Source organism: Cyprinodon tularosa, unplaced genomic scaffold (assembly GCF_016077235.1).
Source record: "Cyprinodon tularosa strain WSP-4 unplaced genomic scaffold, ASM1607723v1 ctg79, whole genome shotgun sequence".
In the NCBI taxonomy this organism is placed as follows: domain Eukaryota; kingdom Metazoa; phylum Chordata; class Actinopteri; order Cyprinodontiformes; family Cyprinodontidae; genus Cyprinodon; species Cyprinodon tularosa.
In genome coordinates, this window is record NW_024039551.1 from 201,769 (window position 1) to 212,176 (window position 10,408).

At 42.4% G+C, this 10,408-nt stretch overlaps 1 protein-coding gene across 1 annotated transcript; it reads right to left on the minus strand.

The window, feature by feature from the left end:
- Positions 1–964: 964 nt before the first annotated feature.
- Positions 965–9,078, minus strand: prokr1a (prokineticin receptor 1a). Its single transcript, XM_038271062.1, has 3 exons — positions 8,925–9,078; positions 6,931–7,386; positions 965–2,196 (listed from the first exon to the last, which is right to left on the minus strand). The coding sequence occupies exons 2-3, from the start codon at positions 7,350–7,352 to the stop codon at positions 1,431–1,433; spliced, it is 1,188 nt and encodes a 395-aa protein (XP_038126990.1). The 5' UTR covers positions 7,353–7,386; positions 8,925–9,078; the 3' UTR covers positions 965–1,430.
- Positions 9,079–10,408: the final 1,330 nt, after the last annotated feature.

Consider the following 10,408-nt stretch of genomic DNA (forward strand, 5'->3'; position numbering starts at 1 on the left):
TAAGAAATAAACCTCTGATGATGAACCTCTCAAACTGTAATTCTGTGAATTATTGTGAATTGGTCTGGATCTGAGACCCACTCCATAATATATTATATTACTTTTATTGAATCTGTGTAAATATTACACACTGTAGCTTAAATATCTTTAAACTATTTTACAGAATTAATATATATATATATATATATTTTTTTTTTTTTCCTTTTTATTTACCCTTTTAGGACAAACACAAACACTCGCTGATGTTTACATTGACCCATCAAATTGTTGCTAATGTCCATTCCAGTAGAAATGCATCTCTGCTCCTCATTTTTCACATTTTTGTTGAAATTACTATTTAAAAAAAGCATTATTTTTTTCCAACGGTAATTAAACTAAATTCACTCTACAGTCACACCACGAGCCCAACACAAAACACACAAGCTGATTTTGGTAGCCTGATAAACCACACTAAATGTGAGATTAAATGTGTAATTTAATCTGGCCCCGATGAATTAGACATCGGAAGATTGTTGATGAGAACAACTCGTTTTTTAAACCATGTCTGTGCCTATTGGCCAACGCCCTGACCAATGAGAGCAGCTGACAGGAAGCTGGTGGGGGAGTGGAAACAAACAGCCTGTCGGTAAAATGGCGAATACGTCCTTCTTAAAAATGACTGAGCGTAGCGCCTCTTCCTCCACATGTGTAAACGAAAACCCAAAGTCTAATCCTTCCTAAACTGATTCCAAAGCTGAGTCAAACGAGGACTGTTCAATAGTTGTTGCCATCTTACTTGTTGTGATTTCTCCAGCGTCGCGCAGCTTTGTCGTCACGCCCTCAAAACCCCGCCCACTTTGCATCAAAAGATTCAAAACACATCTCTGCGTTGTGATTGGCCCGCCAGTTCTAGGGCCTGGGGCATTGATCAAGGCTGTACCAAACTCGCAGGCAAAAATTATTTTGGCCGCTGGCGGGTGGGGCTAGTTTAACTAGGCTCTGATTTAGGTGGTCTAATGTGTACAATGGCTGATGCAGTGCAAGACGGTCTTGGCTTTATTTGCTTTGAGTGGGGAAAAAGGTAGTTTTAAGATTGTTGAAGAAAATACACCTAAAAAGGTTTTCTTATATGTAGTTGTTCAGAGCAGCAGAGCTCCACATACAGCAGAGCACTGGCAATCCCCATTGATTAAGGGGATTCCAGGGGATTTCCTGCTGCATTTTTTAGCCTGAAATTGAATCTAAGCTTTTTTCTTTTTTTAAAATGGTAATAATTGTACCAATATGGTTAAAATGTACCAGACTATGAAATTAAAAATGTTTCAACAGAAAGTTTTGACATTTGAATTTAATAATCATGAACTGTTTACACCAGGTTCGGTGGTATAGGAACTGTTCTTAGTCACTGGTTCTTCCGGAGGTCCCTCATCTTCTGCTTTTATTTCTTAGTATTAGTCGTTGGATGGTAGGATCTGTTCCTGGTGATGAGCTGCAGTCCTTAAAGAGTCATCAAGCTTGATCCTCAGCCGAGGTCCCTCCAGGATCTCAGTCAACCGCAGCGAGGAGGTCTGTGCCTCCCCTTCATCCAGGGACCTTCTGGCTGTAAAAGCGATTAGCTTCAGAGGAAACATTCTCACCACCTTCAGGGGCTTTCTGTTGCTCCTGACACTTATGAAGCAGAGGGTGTTAATGACCCCGTTGCTCATGGCGATGCACTCGATGATGTAGAACGCCACCAGGGAGTTCCTGCTCCTGGAGATGATTGTTGGATAAAAGTCCCGTAACAGGGCAAAACCGTAGTATGGCGCCCAGCACAGGACGTAGGCCACCAGCACCAGAATCAGCACCACCGCGGTCCTGCGACGTCTGTTCAGCCTCTTCCGGATCTGCTCCGTCTGGAAACCTGGAATGTCCTTGAACCACAACTCCCTGGAGATCTGAGCGTAGCAGATGGTCATGACTGTTACAGGGCCTACGAACTCTAGAGCAAAGATGAGGAGGAAGTAGGAGCGGTAGTAGGCCTGCTGGTCCACGGGCCAGATCTGAGCACAGAACGTCTTGTGGGTGTGACCTTCGATGTGGGGGTAGGTGGTCTCTGAGGCCATGTAGGCTGATGGGATGGAGATGAAGATGGGGACGATCCAGATGGTCAGAACCACGCAGTAGGCCGTCTGGTGCTGCATTCTAGGCTTCAGAGGGTAGAGGATAGCCAGGTACCTGAAAAACACACCCCAGACTCGTGGATTAAGGTTCGAGCTTTATTTCTAAAAAACAAAGAGTTTATAGACTTTGTCATGGGAACGATGACATGGATTACTTTTTCATATGGATAGTAAACATTTTAACATTTTATGATTGTTTCACAGTATATGATAAACAACAAACTGATTTACATTTTATGGAAAATATTCTGTACCTCACTGACAATTAGACTTAGAGTTAGACAACTTTTATAGTCATTTTGTATAAACAGGGTGCATACAAAACGACATTTCATTTTGTACAGCTTTCATGTCATTTAAATTTCTTAAAGTGCAGCAGTGATTAAATCATCATCATTGTGAACATTGTGGTCCTCATTCTGTCCTGTTTTTAATTTTCCTTTTTTGGAGTGACTATGACCTGGATGACTGAGAATCAAAATGACATTCTTTTGAAGACCAGAATGTCCACATTTTGGAAAAAGAAAGTAGGTGGTTTGAGAGGGGTATGAAGGAAGCCATGTATGTTAAGAAAGAAAAAAACAACATTAAACAAAAAGGGGGGTGGACTAGCTTTCAAAAACCTACAATGCAGCTATTGAGTTAATCCCTTGCCGCTATCATTGCAGCCCCAGCCCCTGTACAGGAGAGCCGAGGACCTCTCGTATTCAGCCAGGCCAATAATTCACTTCATCGGCCACAGTCAGATAGTTGAAGAGGGTGAAAATGAAGCATGCTTTTAAGGCCCATGCAGCACATTGCCTATAATACAGTTTAAACACGTTTTAATCAGGATGGTCTCACGAGGCTAAAACAGCCCTCCCCAGCAGGAGGAGGGCTGTTTTAGCCTCGTGAGACCATCCTGATCTCGCGAGCTTTCAAGGTTTCACTCGCTAGTCAGTCTGGAGACTCTCCGTTAAAGAAAATTTGGAGCCGTTCACCAAACGAACGTCCAATCAGCGTTGGCTTTGAGGCGGGTTGAGGTGTGACGCAACAAGAAGCGCGACAGTTCAGTCTAAAGAACATGGCGGCTTCAGCCGATGAAACTAGCGTTAGCGTGGCTATCGAGCAAGTTTTATCGGAATTACAGAGTATTTATTCACTGAAAGAAGAGCAAAGCACTGCTCTGGAGGCTTTTCTTAGAGGAAAAGATGTTTTTGCTCTTCTCCCGACTGGTTTCGGCAAGAGTTTGATCTATCAATTGGCTTGTGCCTGGCTTGTGGTTGTGTTTTCGTCGTCGCTCTGTTAGTACGTCATATGCTTCGTTGATCTGATTGCTTTATTTGGCCCGTCTATCACCAACATAGACCAATCAGCTAACCATTATTTTCGCCCCTTCCCAAAATTACTTCAACGGAAGGTTTCCAGATGGATATGCGGAGCAAAGGTTAGGGCTGTTTCACTTCTGGACAAATCAAGACAGCTGATTCAAAGAATCAGACATTCGTCACCTATGTGAAGGTGGAGAGTTTCTGCCTGGAATGGTGTTTGGTGTGAAAGCACCTTTATGTTGGTTCTTTATAAAAGGCTCATCATCAACAAGAAGTTAGGTCTACTCAAAATTATGAGGGTAGTTGAGCTTTACAAACAATCTTTGCACCTTGTACATACTAACATTTCTAAGTTCAAAAAAAGATTTTTTGAGGCAACCGGTTTGCATATTTTTTTACTGTAAAGCAAACATTTTACAGTGTAGCTTAATGAAGGATGTTTTCTGCTGTAATGAAAGCTGTTCATTACTCTGCTGCCTTTAAAGCTCCAGCTCCTTTTACAGATTTTCAGGAGACTTTTTCTGCATGAAGATCTGAGACAGAGACAGTGTTAAAAGCAGAAAGCTGGAATCATCATGTTTTTTAGACACGTTTTAAGGCCTTAAATCTGAGAAACTTCTTCAGGAAGAGGTGAAAACTAACAGTGAAACCTTGGCGGTCCCTGAGATGTCCAATTCCCTGATAAACGGTCCCAGGACCAGACATCCATGATGGATAGATCAAGTTAATCTGGAGCCGAGGCCGGAGAAATGGATCACCTTCTGAGGCCCAAAGCAGCAGAACATGAATCAGATCAGAAATCTGTTTGATGTGAGCTTCCTGCACAACAGCACCAGAACTGCGCCTTGAGGGTCTGAACTGGAGACAATAAACAGATTCTAAACTGACACACCAAATATTTCCAGAGCAGCAGAACAATATCAACAGTTTTTCTGAGTGTGAATTAAATCCTGTCGCAGTTTGAGTGAGATCAAAACCTTGTCCTCGGGTGAAGAACAAAAACAATAAAAAGGAAAGAAGAAAAATGAACTGAAAGATCTCGATGTTTAAGAGAATGAGACAAAACCAGTTTAAAAGTGTGACTATAAGATAAGCTACCAGTTATCTGGCACCAGGATGAGTTAAAGATGCATGTTAAAAATGTATTTAACCTCCCCCAGATGTACTCAACTTGTATCATATCTTAATGTAAATACAACAAACAGCCTCCAAATTATGATATTTTAAGGAAACAGAGGCGTCCGAACATAACTGTCCCTCTTTGAGAATACATCTCCCAGTTGTTAAATCATCAATTAACTGTGATTAACTAAAATTTCAAAATACATCTTATTAACCAACCAGATACATGCTTACAGCCAGACATTGAGAATTAAGAAATTATTTAAATAGACCCTCCCTGACTACATGAAATCGACTTAAACATTTCTTAATGTGTCCAAATCTAAAGAACATGAGGAACGAAATCAATTAGACACAAAATCATTCCCATCTGTCAGTCTTGAAAGTTGCAAAACTGTTTGCGAATCATCTCTGCCTCCAGAGAACCACGGAGGAGAACACATGCGACAGTAAAGAATCTTCCCAGGAGTATTTTACCAACAAAAATTACTTCAAGAGCATCAACAACTCATCCAGAAGGTCGCAGAGGAATCAAGAACACTTACAGCTCTTCAAGCTTGGCTGCCTCAGTTAAGGCCAAAGGTCATTATTCAACAATGAGACGGAGATAAAGATTGTGCCAAAATGTTGCTCACCAGTTTGTGAAATTCAGGCTAAACTTACTTGAGTTTGACAGCTGGCCAAAGGTTTGCGTAATACACCAGGAACAAAATATAAACCTAAACTGGAATTAACAGAATTCATTTTTAGGTCTCTGGACGTCAGGCTGTCATCGCCTTCTATTTTCTTCAACATTTCATGGTTGTCAGGGACAGTGTTCCTGGACCGGCACACCGGGGTAGTGGTTCCACTCCATAAGAAGGGGGGAGCAAAGGGTGTGTTGCAGGTATAGGGAGATCACATTTCTCAGCCTCCACCAGAAGTCCTATACCAGGGTGCAGGAGAAGAGAGTCCAGCTGGCTGTAGAACCTCAGCTTCAGCAGGACTGTGGTTTTCGTCCCGGCCTTGGAACAGCGGACCATCACTACACCCTCTGCTCGAGAGTTCATGGGAGTTTTCCTAACCAGTCCTTAGCGTTTTGTGGACCTGGAGAACGCATTCGGCCATATCTGCCGTGGTGCCTTGTGGGGGAAGCTCCGGGAGTGCACTCAGGGACCCTATACTACGGGCCATCTGTTCTGTGTTCAAGCACAGCAGGAGTTTGTTCCGTCTGACCTGTTCACAGTAGGACTCCGGCAGGGCTGCCCTCTGTCACCGGACATGTTTTGGAGATAACATGATCCCACACACTCCCTCCTGACAAGACCTACAGCATGCATTGTTCCTGTTCACAGCTGAGATTGAAGAAGCAAGGATGAGAATTAACTCTGCAATTTTCGACCTGAAAAAGGTGCCGGTCCCCTTCAAGCTTCAGGGGTAGTTCCCGTCTCAACTGGAAGAGTTCAAGTATCTTAGGGTTCTTTTAATGAGTGAGGGGAGAATAGAGCAGAAGGTCAATAGAGGGATCAGTCTGGCTGCCGATATAACGAAAAGTAAACCAGGAGGCAAGCTCTTGAATTACCTTCTGGTCACCGGTCTGACCCTCATTCGTGAAATAGGGATCAGTGAGATCCTGGATATAAGTGGCTGAAAGGAGCTTCCTCTGCAAGGTGGCTGGGCACTCCCATAGAGACAGGTTCAGGTGAAGAGCTTGGTCATGTAGAAGAGGCTCAGAGGCATTGCAAGGGGTCAGCTGAGGTGGTACAGACTTCTTTTTTAAGATGCCCACTGGACCCTTCCCTCGGATGGTGCTCCAGACAAGGAGGAGGCTCAGGGGACGGCCGTGGACATGCTGTAGGGACCATGTCTCTTGGCTGGGCCGATAACGCCTCAGTCCTCAGTCTGGGAATCTCTGAACACGGCTGCCTCTGCAACCCAGTCATGGATAAGTGGAAGACGATGATGTGGAACCCTTAATCAGAATAAAGGAGCCTTATGCAATTTAGATTCTGAGGTGCGCAAAATAACAATCTCCATAAAAATGTACACTAATCTGTTAATTGTGATGTTTTTCCAGTGAATTTTAATACAGTCTCTGCATGACTCCATTAATGTGATTCCAGACCCTAAAGACCTCCCACCTCGATAAACAATGCTGTCCTAAAAGTTATCTTTGATGCTGTTAAAGATTTTCAAAGAATGCTGAGCCCATAGAATTAAGCATAATACATAAAAACAGATGAAGATCTAAGTCATTTTTCTCAGCTTCCTGCCAAGTACAGGCATATCGGGTCACTCATGGGTCGGTTCTTAACTGAACAGTTGTTGTTCACAGCCGACTGAAAACCAAGCCCTTCACAAAGAGTTGCTGAACCCACCTGTCCACGGAGATGGCCAACAGTGCATTGGTGGACACATACAGTGAGACGGTTCGTAGGTAGTTGATGGAGGCGCAGAGCAGGAGGCCGTGGTCCCAGGACAGCTTCTTCACCACATAGTAGTCCAGCAGGAAGGGACAGCACACGGCGGCCACCAGGACATCAGACACCGCGAGGTTGACGATAAACAGATTGGTCAGGTTCCTGAGCTGTTTGAAACGGGCCAAGCTGGCGATGAAGAGGCAGTTTCCCACGCCACAGATTAGCATGATGCTAACCAGAACCATGCTTATGATGATGGTGGCCACAAAGAAGGCCAAACCCTTCGTTGTGTCTGGGATCTCTTCTGGAGGAACCTCATAGTCCAGGATGTAGCTAACCAGGAGATGGTCAGCCAAGCTGCTGTTGGTCAGATTGTCCATTTTGAATCAGGTCGGCATGGTCAAGGTTTTATATCTGGAAGTTCAGAAAAAAATTAGGTTATAGTGAATGGTTCCCTGGAGGTGATGGAGCTTAAGATAAAGAAAGCAAAAAACAAAGAGACTCAGATTAATGATCGGAAAATGGTTGAATTAACCAGGTCAGGAGGCTCCTGTACACGACTGTTTTAAAATGTTCATGAAGGAGCTGATGAAGGTCCCTAAACCTTTCACCTCTATATCCCTCAGCTTCTTCACAAGAGAGCTTCAGGCGGCTCCTTCAGTGCAGACTGTCGCACTTTAGGTCCCCAAAGGAGCGATACCATAGATCCTTCCAGCTACTGTTAGACTTTCTAATCAATCACTGCTTCCAACAGGCCAGATGAGTGATCACATCCATGCTGCTGGTTTTCAACTTTTTCTACCGTATTTTTCGACCTTTTTGCTGTTTATGTTTTTTTCCCCCATTTCAATTAAAATTAAATTGACTTTACTTTAAATGGGCTGCTGTTTGTCTTTTTTATCTTATACTTTTCCTTTGAATTCGATTATACCATTTTTGGATAACTGCTTACCCTTTTTTATAGTTTATTTGCCACATACCCACTTCAATTTCCCCCACTGTGGTTCAAAGAGGAGTTTCTGAAAAGCAAGTCTTTAAATGTTTTTTAAAATGACCAATCCAAGCAGCAGCTCAGCTCCAAGCCTTCATTTTGTGAGTGATATGTAAAAACCTAGGGTTTGGTGGTTGATTCTGGATAGAGTAAAAATTAAGCAAACCTGCGGTTGGTTCTGTTGGTCTCGAAGTTTATAAATTTCTCGTTTCATAGATGGAGTTTCTGGTTGCTGCATTCATGTGGAGCAGCTGTTAGATTCAGCAACCAGCTGAGGAATGTCACATCTGAACTCAGAAATGCTCTTTATATGAGAACATGTCATCAGCAACAGCTTTGACTGCTTTTCACTCAGGAAGCCGTGGAGACTTTCAGTCTGTCTTCAGTTTCCCGCAGCTTTAGTCATTTCAGACCCAACAGGAGCTGCTCTGGATTTACAGCCATATTTTAAATCAGACTGAGTCATGGGGAGCGGTGTGGCTGCTCCAGGTCTGCTGGAGGATCTCCAACATGTTTCTGCACACAAAAACATCTAAGCTTCCTCAGAAAACTGAATCTGTTTAGCATCTCATTTCAAACATCTGACCAGACTCAAAATCCCAAACCCTCCAATCTCCGCCTGCCTCTGGAGGACTCAGAAGCAATTTGATTTTTATAGTTTAATATAAAAATGCTCTGATTTGTTGTTGAAAATAAAAGGAATGAAAACATCCTATTTAAGACCCTGGAACTCAGCCTGACGGTGGGACAGTTTCACTGATCCTAGTTCAGCTGCATCCCAGCAGAGGATCCGGGGAGCTTGAAGGATCAATCCTCCAGAACATCAAAACCAGCCAAGAGCTCAGAATCAGCTTCATTAAAACAGCTTTTTCTATGAAACCCGATCAGGTGGTTCCGATCCAGACTGAGGATGACAAAAAAAAAGAAAGCTGAAAACACGAGAGAAGATTGAAAGACAAACCTGCAGCTGCTGCTCATCTGGAGGAGGAGACGAGAACCAGCCTGAGAGCTTTCCCGTCGAACTGTGGATCCTGATGATGATGCAGAGAGGAGCAGCCCGACAGGAGGAGCTTCAGCTGCAGGTCTGTCCACTCCTGCTGCTTCTCTGTGTTTTTCCAAATAGTTCCAGAAAACCGGTCCAGATTTCAGGTCCTTTTGCAAACCTGCTGGAAGTCAGCAGGATTTGGTCTAAAATATCTACGATGCTCTTAGACAAATTTCAGCATCTCCAGGTTCATCTGCAGGTCAGCAGCAGACAATCATCTTCCATCGACCTCATTGTGAGCAGCCTGGAGGATGTGGAGCCACCTGTCAGTAGAAGACATGTACACAGTCTCTCCATCAATCCAAGATGGGCTTGGCTGTTTTTTTTCTTTTTCTGGTATTTTACACTATTTTAAACAAACATAGTATTCAGAACCCAAAGGCAGAAAAAACAGTCCACAGAAGTAAAGGATAAAAAAAAAATGTCATCATAAGCCTTTATAATGAACCAGAACATTGCAGCTTTTTTTTTTTTTTTAAGGAAGCAGAACCAAGGAAACCCTTGAAGCTTAATATTTATGCAGGGAAGTTTGTTCCAGTATTGTGACCATTAAGTTTAAAAACATATTGTAAACTGAAAAAAAAGGATTTAAAACTGCAAGCCTTTTTTGAAACAACTCTTTTTCAGGGTTTATAAAGGAATGAGTAACTCTAATTCAATGCTTTTAGAAATAATTTTAATGCCATCAAAAGGTACCCATGACTCTCATTTATATATATATATAAAACAGAGAAATCCTTCATCATCCTAACTGTCGACAGGCTGCAACCATTTCCTGAATTTCCAATTTTCCAGCCACTTTTGTTGTAATTTGCATTTTCCCTAACTCTAGCTTTATCTTCGCCTCCAGCTTCTTTTCCGATCTTTTCAGGCTATGATCAACCGGAAGCAGTTTCGTGCAGACACACTGAACCAGTTATATCTGATATAATACCGATATATCTGATGAAATAGTTTTTATAAACATTTTTTTTAATAAAGCACTTTAAATGCCACAATAATCACATTTAATGAATTTTAATGCCAATTAAGGCCTTAATTTAAAAAAATAATAGTTAAATGACTTTTAATGACCTGTGGAAACCCTGTTTTTTATTCTCATTTTAAACTGCTGTTCCCTCAGTGTAAGGGCGGAACTTGGATGACGTGGAGTGTGGAATGATTTTGCCCGTTGACAAGAAGAGATTAGGTATAAACCCAGCGCCATTTTGCCAAAGCTATGTATTTTAATTGGTGTGTTCAATTGGGTGAACACAACTTTTTAAAAGCTGTTTATGAAAAGATACCTTGTCCGTCTTTGTGTGGACTAGGCCTCAGTGTGAAACTGAATTACATTGGAAGAAAAAAATTAAAATAGAAAAATAAATTCAGTTTCAAATCTTTTTAAGTCCCAAATAATT